The 15,000-nt window shown below is 35.9% G+C and overlaps 2 protein-coding genes across 3 annotated transcripts in view; both read right to left on the reverse strand.

Annotated features, from left to right (window-relative positions):
* Positions 1-4,100, reverse strand: part of LOC144445455 (calcium and integrin-binding protein 1-like) — a 6,749-nt gene extending 2,649 nt beyond the window's left edge. Inside the window, exons 1-3 of one of the 2 annotated variants that reach the window (XM_078135011.1) lie at positions 3,344-3,431; positions 1,258-1,292; positions 606-705 (exon numbers count right to left, since the gene is read on the reverse strand). In XM_078135011.1, coding sequence (XP_077991137.1) covers positions 606-705; positions 1,258-1,292; positions 3,344-3,355 — 147 coding nt within the window. In that variant the 5' untranslated portion in view covers positions 3,356-3,431. Of the gene's footprint in view, positions 1-605; positions 706-1,257; positions 1,293-3,343; positions 3,432-3,949 lie in introns of those variants that run through there. The other variant, XM_078135010.1, reaches the window with a different exon arrangement.
* A 773-nt stretch (positions 4,101-4,873) lies between these two features.
* Positions 4,874-15,000, reverse strand: part of LOC144445849 (otoferlin-like) — a 43,587-nt gene continuing 33,460 nt past the window's right edge. Inside the window, exons 38-46 of the mRNA XM_078135492.1 lie at positions 14,175-14,345; positions 13,588-13,745; positions 12,728-12,867; positions 11,937-12,124; positions 10,760-10,810; positions 9,068-9,258; positions 8,175-8,356; positions 7,793-7,893; positions 4,874-7,129 (exon numbers count right to left, since the gene is read on the reverse strand). Coding sequence (XP_077991618.1) covers positions 6,949-7,129; positions 7,793-7,893; positions 8,175-8,356; positions 9,068-9,258; positions 10,760-10,810; positions 11,937-12,124; positions 12,728-12,867; positions 13,588-13,745; positions 14,175-14,345 — 1,363 coding nt within the window. The 3' untranslated portion in view covers positions 4,874-6,948. The remainder of the gene's footprint in view (positions 7,130-7,792; positions 7,894-8,174; positions 8,357-9,067; positions 9,259-10,759; positions 10,811-11,936; positions 12,125-12,727; positions 12,868-13,587; positions 13,746-14,174; positions 14,346-15,000) is intronic.

Below are 15,000 nucleotides of genomic sequence, written 5' to 3' on the forward strand. Positions count from 1 at the left end.
GTTTTAACAAGAACAATTTTCTGAAGCCAGAGTAGTTGTTTAAGTTTCACGAAATACGGGGGTGGAGGTGGGTGGGGTGGGGTGGGGATGGAGGGGATGGGGGTACAAGTCGTACAACTGCCTTAAAGCAAAAAGCCATTTTGTTTGACCATAAGAAGATGAGTGGAAGTGAGTTTGCAAACATTTCAATTCACCTACTTTATAACACTGGCTCGAACTAAACAAATATTACTTAAGTTATGTCAATCAATGTGATAAAGCGATGATGAATTCTGTACAAAACTGTTTGCCGTATCTGACAACAATGATAGAAAATTTTAAGGTTTTAACTTTAGTCTGAAGATACAGTTTTAAAGTTAACATACACGTCATCTTTGTTTTCTATGTCCCTCCATCTATCTAGCTCTCTACTTTAAAACACACTACACAGTGGCCGTTGAACAAAAGGACGGCTGCGGACGACCTGAGAGAAGCGATGGAGGAAGACGTCCATCGGAAGACGAGTAAATGAATTGTGAATGAAATAAAAACAACTTGACAAAAAGTGTTGTATGAATTTCTTAAATTTGTGTAATGTTATTTTTTCTCAGATGATTTTAACTCACTTTCAATTCAGGAAGTTGTTGAATTATATCCATTGGAAGTTTTGTCTCTCTGTCAGCTTCCAGTTTTTCCGGGTCTAGTTCACAAAATCTGTCGTAAACACTAAAATTAAGTATGAAATAGAGTATAGGTAAAAAGAAATCATAACAAAAGGACACATAATGATATCACATACTTGTTTTCATGTATTGTTGAATGTTTTCATTAAATTTCAAATAAATGCTACAATGTATGTTGTTATGTTCAAATTAACGTAGTAGGCACCTCAATAATAAAATTGTAAAATTTATGCCGCTACTTTGTTTAAGAAAACCAAAACCCATTCTTCAAAGTTTTCATTTTACAGGTCTACACAAACTAAAATTATTGTTGTTGCATGTCATTATACAAGTTGGTGATCATTAACGGTGCTTGGGATTCTACACATATAAGCTCCCTGTAATCAAGAGAGTGTAAACATCGGTAGTGCCTAATAATGTAGCCTGCTAGCCCATGGAAGTCAGTCGAAACGCCACCCTTCTGTGAGTTAGTTAATCCATGATTATTCTATAGCTCATATCAACATATCTCACAACAGCAGGTTGGTTTGTGCCTATACTACTCAGCTGAAAGCTTAGTTTCCACCGTCGTATTATCACTGTATATCATACTTACTGAAGTATCTCTGCCTTGCTCAAATATGTCAACTCCTGGAAGAGAAAAAAGTTTAATTAATGTTATTTACCTTTGCTTTAAAATAAATAACCTGAGTCGTCACATGTATAATATATGTCAGGTACGTCATAAGTATGTCATATGGATCATGGAATGAAGTTTACTCAGCGTTCGAATTCATTCTAACAAGGTCATAATTATTTAAAGCCCAAGGTAACGATGGCAACTGAACACAGAGCCGTTTAAAAACCCGATTACCCTAACACCTTGCGCATCCTCGATAGCTATTACCCCCCCCCCCCCCCACGTGATGAAACGGCACAACACTTTGTAATAGCCATGCAACCAATGCAATTTAATTAATAACCACCATTTTCCAATCTGTTGTCGTGGTAAAGAAATATGCAAACTATTTTACCGAGAAAACAAATGTGAATCAGAAGTTGGCGCCAAATACATGTAAGCTTATGGTTGAATTAAAGTTAGCTAGGGTTTCAATCGAATCATGGTGGCGTGGATGGGTGAATGTATGAATATACCACATTCAATATACTGTACTCAATCTCATTGAGAACCTTATTGAAATGATAGAGGCTTGCATTCTCCATTTACTGCCGATTACGTGTTTTCTTTGCGATCTTTATACTTTGCAATTACAGGTCGCTATCCGCTGGCAGATCGAGCCTCCTTCACCACTAGCTAGAGTTCTAACCAGACTGTGTACTCCCATGCAAAATGGCATATAAATCATAACATTGATGAGTGGGTGATCAAATACAATAATTCAAAAGCCATATCTTATCTGTTATCATGCATCTGTCTGTAATTTACCGACATGAATTCGAGGTCAGATATTTCTTGTTAGTTCTTGTTATATATTATATCTCCTTGCATCAAAGTGACGTATAAAAGTATTGGAACATACCAGTTCGTAACACAGGTATTATTAAGTGCTGACAAAGAAACAAGCTGACAGTACTTATCACGAATGCATAGCTAAGACACTATCAACAAGACTTCAAAAGCTAAGTCTATTCTCATATTAAAACTATGTATGAATGCCATGCTAAATTTTATTCAATTTGTGACAATTTTTTTTCAAATAATGGTGACATACTTACATACATACATACATACATACATACATACATACATACATACATACATACATACATACATACAGACAGACAGACAGACAGACAGACAGACAGACAGACAGACAAGCGGATAGGGTAGACATACAGAGAGAACGGGGACATACATCAAGACAGGCGAACAGCCAGACGGACGTGGACAGATCGGTAGGTAGGTAGGTAGGTAGACTGACAGAAAGACAGGTGTCAGAAAGAAGGTGGACAGACGTACATTATCAAACCCTTCCCATACGGTGACGACTAACGATATTGTCTGACACGAGCAGATAAAGACGTTCACGACGTTGAAGGTACCATGCACCCATGTGACAGAAAAATCAGTTCAGTTGTCATAGTTACAATAGCTTAGAATGACCATGGCCTTGTTGACAGATTCTATGAGTAGACCTTATCAAAATATGGCCAATGAGGTCCAAAGGGACCCAAATAATAAATGTGACAGCCGAACATAGCACACAGACCTTGTAGAAAGAAGATTTATAATACCAACGCTATAAAGTAGATCAATAAATTTGATAATAATATAGGAGGTAGCGAATTTATAGTTAGGCGAAGTATAATGTTGAACCCGCAGAATTTTATGACTGTATATAACTGCGGAAAACAAGCTACAGTGTTGTTGTCGTGTGTGATAGATAACAGTAATAGTGATACATTTAAGATGTGTAAACAGTGCATGTAGTTGACTGTGATGTACAGGTACGTCACGTCGGGAAAACTCGCTATGACGACACAACCTTACTGTGTGTGTACTTACATCAACTCCATTGATAGCTTACATCCACATATGTAAATACTAATTTCAGTTTGTGTATACGTTATCTTGCCGATAGTTGATTTTCCATTGCCGTAACGTAAGTTAATGATTGGTATATCAGGATTATTCTCAACTTAGTTTCAATATTTTCTCTACAAGCAGTTTAACAACTCACTATATTCTCCATATCAAATACGCTAGTCACGTAGGCTTTTTTAATACTTGAGGGTCACCGAGTGCTAGGATTCGTTCGCCATGTCTGCACCGCCTAACAAAAACAACCAATTAATCTTTTTAAATTTTATGTTACCTCTTGTTGACTTGTTTTAACAAAAAAGCAATAGTCCCAGATCCCGAGACGTTTCAATTGTGCAGTAGAGTGTAAGTATACACACCCACTGGTACGGTGTACTCTTAGTAGCACATACAATGATTGGGAAAGTGCACGTAAATGGCGATTGTGGAACAAATCAAGTCAGTATGATCAGACAGAAAGGCACTAAACGACGTATCGTCTCTATTACATGTATATTCATTCTCCTAGAACCGTTGCTGGTTCATCTTGACCTCTCGACAACAATCGATGGTGTCTAAGCTATGTCTCTATTCATGAAAAAGTAAAATGAAATGAATCAACATATCAACTGTGACGCTGTATCACGAGTGCCGTTTTATGAAACACCAAATATAGGTTGCTTTCACACGTTAAAATAACAGTTAAACTAAACCAGTTGACTTAAAGCTAGAAAGCTAACGTCAACAATATAATCGTATACTGTACCTCATAATCGTCGAGTTCGCCATGTGTTAGTTTACTTTTCCAGACGCCCATCGTGACCGACGGATAATACAGCACAACGCTGCCCTTTCTCGCCCTTTCCAATGTAGTAAATGGCCGACGGTACAGTGTTGACGAAGGAACTCCCTTTGTTATTTTCACCCACTCTTTGTTGACCTCAGTTGACCTTTCCAGTAGAATGATACTGGTGAGTTATTTACGTCACAGTGTTCAATGACAGCTGAGTTTCATATCCGCCCATAGACACTTCACTATGATCCGCCATAAATACATATAAGCTATTAGTGCGCAGTCGTCAGAGTAAATGTGAATATTGTGCGTGCTTGAGAAGTAGAGTGCAAACATGGCGAGTTCACCGTGAATCCGTATGTAACATTCATTCCATGATCAATGCGGATCATTTAGCACGTTGAGGTTATAATTACTAGATAATAACACAATTGTGATTCTGCTATGTTAAGCAGTGGAAGTGCTGTTTTCTGTAAGGTAAAACAACAACCTAAACTTTTAAAATATCAACTTTTATCATAAATGTGATATTGTCGAAATCATAGTTGTATGTCTTCTGGCGAACGTTCATATCCCCTGCTGAAGTTGTATAAGAGTTCTACAAGAGCTCGTTTATATTATACATTATGCAATCAATCGGAGATCGATCGACTTTACGGTCTCACCCGCGTAGATTCTCAGGCCTTGTACGCTTATAGCAACGCCAGGAGTTGTATATTTCTGTATACCACATGTATAGTCGCTGTGTTCATGCATATATGCTTGTGGGGGCTGACAATGTTTGTTAGTTGTTGACGTGCTTATTTGTTGTAAACAAAAACATCATTGAAACGTGGGTTCATTTCACATCATCCTTTTATTATTTAATTATTATTATCATTGTAAAAAATGTCTTGACACCACAGCATGGGAGTTTAACTCAAATGATTACATATAAATATATATAAAATGTAAATATTGCACTCCCTGTTTACATCTAGTTCTTGGCAAATACTTGTACAGCGCGTTGCAGCTTACTGTTCCCTGGCGCTGCTTGCTACAACCTCACGCAACCAATAAGAACTGTATTCTACAACAGAATGATACATTGTTGCTAAATGTAGTCTGAATGAAACAAACCATTTAAGCATACTGCAACTAGACAGACACACGGGTGCCAATATTTTGACGTCTGCATTTGATGCCTACATATATGGTGGCACATTAGTTTATTTCATTCAGGCAAAATGTAGCAAAAAACTATACTCATTCAATCTTGCTATCTTATAGCGTAAAATGTGTAATTTTGTATTGATTTCTCTGTACTTGTATTAGTGAGTGAACGACGAGTGAACAATCACCTGCAATGCCCTGTAAAAACTTGGTAAATACAAAAAATACTTCTTAAAGTTTCCAAAAAAACCTGCCAATTCTTAATACTTAAAAATGGTACAAGTTAAATGTTGACTGAAGCTATACTAGATTGACAACTGAAGAATTTCACACAAAAATGGAACGCATGTATACTGAGTAAATGACCTTCATTACTTAGGTTGGTAAAAAGTTTGTATAAATACACAAAACATTACAAAAACACATTCGTAAAATAATATCCGCTCCAACATTTTTTTACACTCAGTTGTCGGTCTCCGTTTAATATGCCTGGGTGATTGTGACTTATTCCTATATGTGATCCAGCGTTTTTATAGGGTAATTACAAATTTAAAGTTATTATGACGAAATACATCATTCGATAACCTTACCACAAATTACAATGTGTGCGTTAATTTGACCATAGACCCTACTATGATAAGACTTGTTTTAGCACCAAGCATTTCACACATTACTCCTTGATGCATTGCATATCCTCCAGGGGGTGGGGGTGGGGGCGGGAGTGTTGGTGGGGGCGAGAGAAAGTATATGGGTCCTTGTGCCGGGCTTATTATTGTAAAGCTCTAAGAACTAACATTAGTATGTTTATATTATTACTGTTTCACCAAAAAATGTGATCTAGAAATTTCTATTAATATCATAAAATATACGTATATGCGGTTTTCACAATATAAATTAGTAATAATCCAGAGCCCTTTACTGGTGCCAGTTAATCGCCCATCTTTCGAATTCCAAAAATTAATCATCAACATTTTTTTGTAGTACAGCCAGAACTTATTCTTGACTTAATGACAGATATACTACATTTATTAAATGATAATTTGTTTGAAAACCAAAATATTCTAGTTTGGATATGCCATGTCGAGCATCAACGTAGAGGGCGACATTTGTTCTCATCTGCAGTCTGGAGAATAATACATTTGAATATCAATATTTCCAACCCCCCCCCCCCTCCTCTATTAAATACCTATTCAGCAAAACAGTGTCCTTCCTTATAAACCAAATGTCTATTCAGGGATATATTCTCCTATTAGCTGTTTTAATTGGTAGCTATAGTATACAACAAGTTATTAATATAAAATGCAATGTACATCAATAAAAAACACAACACTTACAAGTCAAATGTAACAGTTACCAATAAATCCTACAACTGACACAAAAATCTATACATCTCGTTAAGATATCACCTAAATGGCAAATGACATCAATTATGCAAATTTGCCCGACAATATGCAAGCCACATCAGTCATATCTTGAAAGGCGAGTGTTAAATATATATAGAAAGTGAGATGAAATTCCGAACAACCATTGTTGATATATCTTCAAGTTAGTAATATTAAACGCCAAAAATTTTCTTTATGGTGTAGCCAGGCATGGAATAGAAGAACAGTCCAATCAGACACGTTATCAGGGACACTATTAATAATTTGATAAGAATCCACTTCAGTCGGACACAAATCAGATACTTGAGGGCTTTCAAAGGACCCATGAAGAAGAGGAAGGAACTATCAGGGCGACTATTATAGAAAACAAATAAGGAAGGACACATTGAAGTTATACATGGCAAATTATAATTGCATTCACATTCTAACGAAACTATCTTAAGCCCCAAACAATTTCTTTATGGTGTAGCCAGGCATGGAATAGAAGAACAGTCCAATCAGACACGCTAACAGGGCCATGATCATAAGTTTGATGAGAATCCACTTCAGTCTGACACATATCAGATACTTGAGGGCTTTTAATGGACCCATGAAGAAGAGGAAAGAACTATCAGGGCGGCTGTTAGAGAAAACAAAGAAGGCAAGGAAACATTGAAGTTATAACTCATTAATATTAACTTATTTCAACTAGAAATGTATGATTCGATACCAATCTGATTAAAATCCGATGTAGATGTCGACTAATCGTTCATTGTTTTTCCCTCGGTATTTTTGCTTGAATCGACCTTCACTTCGTGATACATGTTTACGTTTTGGTCTTGATGGCCGCCTCCCCAACATCTGAACCCAAGCCCATGCCCACGCAGTTCTGGTAAGTGATCCACAGACCCAATCATGTAGCGTCTTATTGCAGTACTTTAGGCGTTGTCATGTAGAGGAGGAGGCCATCAAGACGAAAACGTAAACATGTATCACAAAGGTCAATTCAAGGAAAAATACCGAGGTAAAATAAAATTGAACGATTAGCCGACATCTACATAGAATTTTAATCAGATTGGATTCGATACCACACTACGAATTTTAAAAGACAATTGCCAAAAAATTAGTTTATCACGACCATTATAAACGAACACCCTTCCTCTTCCTTCATTTGTGATTTGGTGTTAGGAATTTGTCATTTAAAAAAAATAAATTGGTGCATTTTTGTTTGGTGTACGGTATCTACACATTGAAATTGAAGACATAAAAAAGACAGGAAGAGTTAGTAATTAGAAAGACTTACTTAGGTTTATCCAATGGTTGGGGTTCCTCACGTGCATACCCAGCGGGGCTCTTTTCTGCCTCCTCTGCCGTCATCAGTGTCAACTCTGCTTCAACTTTGCCCTGGAAATAACGATGATTTCCTACGAATTATTCCCATGATCGTCTAAACCAACCAACCAACTAACCAACCAACCGATCAAATGAAATTCCAAAGGGCATGACTTCAAAAACTTTGCGCTTTGAAATGCCCTGAAAGTATGAAACCATACAAATTGATTGCTTGAATACAAAATGTAAGTGTGTGGTCTCTCACACGAACAAGTAGTCTAAATAAGTGATCCAAAACTCTTTTACCAGGAAAGTTATTTGGTGGGGTTCATAACCCTCTTTACTAGACTCACAGTGAGCTGAGGTTTGTCATCATCTTCAGTCTTTCTCATAAATGGCCACCATCCTCTAGTTTTCTTCAATTTAAATAGAGACAGCATAGGTACAGGACTATTTATGTCCATCATCTTCAGGTTGCAGCTTTTTACGGTCTTAGCTCCACGTGGAAACCGATTCAGATCCAATATGAGGGTACCTACAAGATTGACAAATAAGTCTTCACTTCATCAAGCATACAATGTTGAACTCCAAAAGTTAAATTTATGACTTCCTAAGGTAGAGTATATCTCGATAGCATTACATATCAATAAGACTAGTAAAACATGCATGTAACGCCAGCCATTGTGTTCTGGTAAACAAAAATAAGGAACGTAACGCAACAGTTGATTAAATGGGAACACCATCCCTTCCTGGAACAAAGGAATTTCCAAAGACTTCGGGTTCCGGGCTGCTATTTCCCGATCTCCCATATATGGCTCGATTGCCAAGAAACATCAAATCAAAACTCTTTTCAACCCTATTGTTATAGCATAAATCCACTGTTTAACATATCAAATTGACCCACCAAAGATATCATGTTTTAACGCGACATTACCCCAATTCACCCAAGATGTAACCAAATTGACTCATCTAAAATATCATGTAATTAAAGACATATCAAATTTTCTCACCTAAGATATCATGTAATATAAAAACATATCAAATTGTCTCACCTAAGATATCATGTAATATAAAGACATATCAAATTGTCTCACCTAAGATATCGTGTAATATAAAAACATATCAAATTATCTCAACTAAGATATCATGTAATATAAAGAAATATCAAATTGTCTCACCTAAGATATCATGTAATATAAATCACCTGAGATATCGTGTAATATAAAGGCATATCAAGTTGTCTCACCTAAGATATCATCAGCAGAGAAAGTATCATTATCCCATACTTGTATATTCAATCGAGGTGGTATTTTAAACTCAGTCTCGTCCATGGAGTACTTTGATTCCTTTTTCGTACACACGACCATTTCTTCTGCCTCATTGTATTCAAACGGGAAAATAAACCTCCAGTTGAACATACCTTCTCCAGTTAACGATCTGTATTAGAGTATAAAGCAATTCATGATTATCAGTTTCTCTTGTAATTACCAGAGATATTCCTCTTTCAAACGAACTTAGTTGAGTTCATGCAATATTCAACATCAAATCATTTTCTCCAATATGAGTAATTAGAAATTTGAGAGTAGGTTTATCTTATGATCTGGCCTAAAAATAATTGTTCAGTTCCGACCCCACCTAGGTTTTCACCGATTTCCCTAAACTTTTACGAAACAATAATAAAACCGCAAAATTGTGAAGTCTCACGAGAATTAATGGATGCGGAAACTGACAAAATAAAGCTGTTCTTTCAAGCTGTAATATTGCTGTACACCTAGAAATAAACAACACAGAGACCATTTGGAAAACAACGGAAAACCTGAAGTAGACACTCACACAGAAAAAAATATATAATGAAATAAAATTATGAATCTACACACCTATTTTAAAATTGAGGGTAATTGGAACCACACAATTTCTTTATTAGGCCGTAGGTGTAAAATACATTCTGTGGTTCTCATTACATACAATTTTAAAATAGGTGGATAGGGAGATTTTTATTTAATATTTTATTTTTTTCATATGTGAGTGTCTAGTTCAGGTAGTTATGTTTTTCTGTTGTTTTCCATATGGTCTCTGTGTTATTTGCTTCTTCTCATCAGATGTACATCCATTAACAGATTGGAAGATCAGTTTTGTATTGTCTTTTTCAGTTGATGTCAGTTTCCGCATCCACTATTTCTTACGAGGCATCACAATTTTCGCCATTTCTTTTTCTCTCTCGAATATTTACCAAAAAAAATGTTTAGGGTCGGCGTGAAAAACTAGGTGGGGTCGGGTAACCGGAACCAAACAACTTTTTTTTATTTGGCCTTAGCGTAGTTCTATATCTGTCAAATCCCATTTTCTAAATCTAAGGCAACATATTATCTCGAACAGATATAGTATCATATACTAGTATATTGATGTATCTTTAAAGCTCCATACATATTTCCTTAAATGAGTTCATGTTCATCCTGATGCACAGGTGTGTTTATTTGTTTACTTAATTAACTCATTACAGAGTCATTTATTGATAGATGGTAGATTTTATACGCAATGACTGCGGGGCCTGTAATGCCATATCTCAAGAGAAGAGATTTCTTAAACCAAGCTAAGAACATCTACATTATAACATTCTAATGATATATATCTTATATACGACCAATGATTGTAAGTCAGTACTCGAACAGATACTGCTAATTTGTCAATATGACAATCCATACCATGACTGAACTCTTCTTTTACTCCATGGCAAGTTTTCGAAGGCTAGGGTAAGACCCGTGTTTTAATATAATTGGCTAATGTGTAATAAGACATACTAAACCTCTGTAGATGTAGCACAAGACGGTACGTAATTACACAACATTGAATCTTTCATGTATGGCCGAATAATGTAATATTATTTTTCATCCATCTGTATTGCCAAATGATGATGTATATCCAAAGGAATTTTGCTAACCTGTAGTGAACATCTGTTTCCTGTAAATCATCTTGATCGTGAGAAAACCATCTGAAATAGTAAAGAGAACAGATAAATCAAAACATTACAACCAGCAAATCACCGAAATGTCTTTATATTTGACAAGTAATGAGGTGAAAGGTGCTCGCTATATGTTAGTTCCTGACACCACATGTGTTTATATTATAAACATACAGGAACAATTCCCATGATAGTCAGTTACAAAGTTGTAGTATCAGACAATTCGTAATATATATATATATATATATATATATATATATATATATATATAATTGACTGGATGTCGATAAAATTTTCAAATTTTCAAAACCTGTATATATATATATATATATATATATATATATATATATATATATATATATATATATATATATCAAGAACAACCGAAATAATGATGGTGATGATGAACATTATTGTGACGTAGAACCACCTACAAATTATATCTCTTACTTTTTAAATTTGCTCAAAGGAGTACAACTTGGCTTACGTTTGATATCAGCATGTGTAGCATTAAATACTATGTACATACACGTACACATCATTCAGATAATACAAATTTACATAGATTTGTGTCTATATATACACGTTAGAGTTTACTCTACGGTGGTAATCGAGCTTTCGACACAAACTAAAATTATTACCTTTCGCGATCATGTGGTAGATTACATGTACACATATGGGAGATATGAGTACTCATGTTGAGTAAATATAATTCCCCTGTAATCAAGATAGTGTAAACACTGGAGGTCCCCAAAATGTACACTGTAAGGTCATGAAAGTCATCAGAGACGCCACCCTATAATAGGCCTTTCCAGAATTTGCCATGGTGGCTCTCTACTTCCTGTCTGAGTCTGTGTACTTTGGGGTATACATGGGATAGGTTACTCAGTTAATCATATAACATGACACTGCTACTTTCATCGATTTCTGAACGATTCAAAAAGCATCCCTGATTTACATGTCTATAGAATACAAGGGACAAAGTTAAGAAACGGTACTATGAGGTGATGATATCCCAATTTCCTAATTGCAGTCTGGAAGGCCTATAAACCAATGTCCATTCAATAGCTATTAATTATTCAATAGGTCGCAACAATAGTTTTTCGTAATCTACCTTACTAAGGTGATAAACATCATTTGCCTCTGTCATACTTACCCCTTTACATAGATATCACTCATTTTGTCACCAGTGATGATTGAAACGTCTTCAAGAATCACGTCTTCAGTATTCCAAACAATGACACGAAGTTCATACTTCTTTGGTTTTCTCGGGGTTATGTCGACTGGTGCAACACGACGATGTATACCCATCGGAAACATATCCACCCACATTTCAAGTTTGCCCTGTGCATTGGACACAGAGACAACATTAGCAATCCAAAATAGCTACATCGTTAAGAAAGTGACTCCATGTACATGTTTGTACGAAAAAGCTCATTTTTTTCAAGCAGTTTCTCAAAAGGTGCAGATTATTACTCTCAAATTTGAATATATCTTTTATTGGAAATACTAAAAGAGTCAAGTCAGAAAGATTTGTTGGGGTGAACATGCTGTCATCACCAGATGTGTTCTCATAAACATTTTACAGGAAATCCCAAATGGTTGATTACATGTCAAATGCAGTAGAGCTAGCTTCTCTACAAGATTTCAAAGTCGAGTATTAAAATTGCCAAGGTGTTATTCTAAATCCTCAATCATTTGTAAGTTTAATTTATAACAAAAATCAATACATGTGTACCAAATTGAGAAATAAACGTGATTGAACTTTTACAAGTGTACTAAAGGAAGAAATGACCTTATTGATATCAACCGACTTTTTGCACCGTAGAATAATCATAGCTCTGGTATGTATGATGTGTACCCTTACTCTGCACGAGGAGTTCTAAGCCTTAATATCGCAAGTCTTGCTTGAAATAATCAGTTTGCGGTAGCTTACTTAGTTGTTACCTGTTCTATTCCTGGTACCTTTGGACTGAATAATGATCTTGTTTCTACGTGCTCAGGCACCAATTTATATCCATTCTTCACATCAGCCCAGTGTTTCAATGCTTCCAGTGCCACAGGTTCATTGGAGTTAACCTTTAGTCCTTTAAGTAAAGTATTGTAAGGGAGATTGTAAACGTGTGATAAACAAATTTCATGTCTTTGAATTTACAAGCTATCTGACTCTTAACGAAACATTAGGTTTCGTCTTGTAGACTTTTAAGCATATGCAACCGGCGGAAAAAAAACCAAATGCGTTTGCTTGCTTGTGGTAAGCAGAAATGATTTTGCCCGTAACTTGTCAAAGCGTAAACAGCACACGAGCCCGGATCCCGCAACTCTAGATCTGTTTACTGATAAAATACTACACATTTTAGCATTTGGTAAAGCTTTTACTGTTACATTATAAATTCCACTGATACAAACAACCTGATGAAAGCACTGCCTGAACCTACATCGGTGGCACCCGTTGCTATGTTTGTAACAGTTGTATTAGGTTTTTTTTCAAACTTTGTCTTTACATGAAGTATTTCCGTGGCTCACTTCATACAGACAAACGCACTGGAGTTTTTCGAAGGTTGTAACTTTTTTTCATAAATACCTTTGTATTGTATGATATTGAGATCTACAGCGAGCCATACAATCATAACATATTGTATACAATACATACATACATACATACATACATACATACATACATACATACACACACACACATACATACACACACACATATACATACATACATACATACATACATACATACATACATACATACATACATACATACATAGGGTTGTTGACCTCGGTCTGTGGTAACTCACCCTCTTCATCTTTAATTTTCGCATTTGCTGAAAACAATTTATCACCAACTGTGACGAATCCTGGTGAATATATCGGCTCATCCATCTCGAGTGACTTGCATAGTTTCGCCAGTATTTGTGTTGGCTTCATGACATCCCGCCAAGTATTGTACCCGTTTCTATTATTTTAAAGAAGAAGAAAAATGAGATTACAGATGACAGATTGATGGTTGCGCCAATTTACATCTATATTCTTACGGTATCATGAATATTATCATTGTTGTCATCTTCTGCAAGTTCTTCATTCCGCTCAATCCAGTCTTAGTAGTTTTGGTAGGTGTAGCAGATCATAATGACTTTGATAGACAGAAAAGACTGAAACTTCACATGCCAATTTTTTGCTAAATCTGCCACTGAATCATGTGACCAAACAATGCATGAAATCATGAATAAGAAAGTACTTACTATCGTACTATTACCTCGGTTCATATTACTCATAAGTGATATGAGGGAAAGAAACTACAAGCAAACTAAGGTAGGCATGCATACATACATACATACATACATACATACATACATAGACATACAGACATAAAAGTTGTCCTTACGTTGCATATTCTTGCGATAACCCACAGAGAGGTCTGTGTCTACTGTAGAATCTGTTTTCCAGATCGATTTTTGTCTCCCCGACCAGGTCATCTATTCTAATGAAATCCCAGTCATACACTTTCACAGTCAGCATCGCTTCCTGGGGGAATACGGCTTCGAACTCAAAACACCTTTTATGATAAATATGTAAATATGGGTTGTTGATTACATGTGTTATTTGCATAATGATGTTATGTTGTGTTGCATGGATGACAGAATATCATTCGATTAGATTTTGCATAAGGTAAAAAAGGAGCTGAAATGATATTCATGAACCGGGAGAAGTTTGGGAAAGTACCTGTTTAACGAATCATTGATGAAATATGGTTGTCAGCTGGTATCAGCCTCAAGTTTGAACGTGACTTTTTACTACCGAGGCGGAAATCGTCTTGTTACAGTATTCTATCTTGAAATACATCAGTTGTCAGTATAAAAATGTTTCACTTCAACTTTGCGTTTTATTTTAAGAAATATGACAGAATATGAGTGTTTTAATGAATCCGAAATGCATGCCAGAATCCTAACGTTGAACATTGTTGTATCCTTTTTATAAACATCCATTCTAGTGAATACGATCTCTATTTTATACCACTAAAACAAGTCTTTTACATTGAAAGACAAAGTTGACAACATAAATGTCCTATTAAATGGGTCTAAAATACAGTACTATAATTCGCTGGTAAAATAATTCTCATGGACACAAGGACGGAGGGACGTGGGTCATTCCAATAGCTCCATCCGGGCAGTGTTGGGGACTGGACGGACGAAAGTGGCCATTCCAATTGT

Source organism: Glandiceps talaboti, chromosome 14 (genome assembly GCF_964340395.1).
Source record: "Glandiceps talaboti chromosome 14, keGlaTala1.1, whole genome shotgun sequence".
In the NCBI taxonomy this organism is placed as follows: Eukaryota; Metazoa; Hemichordata; class Enteropneusta; family Spengelidae; genus Glandiceps; species Glandiceps talaboti.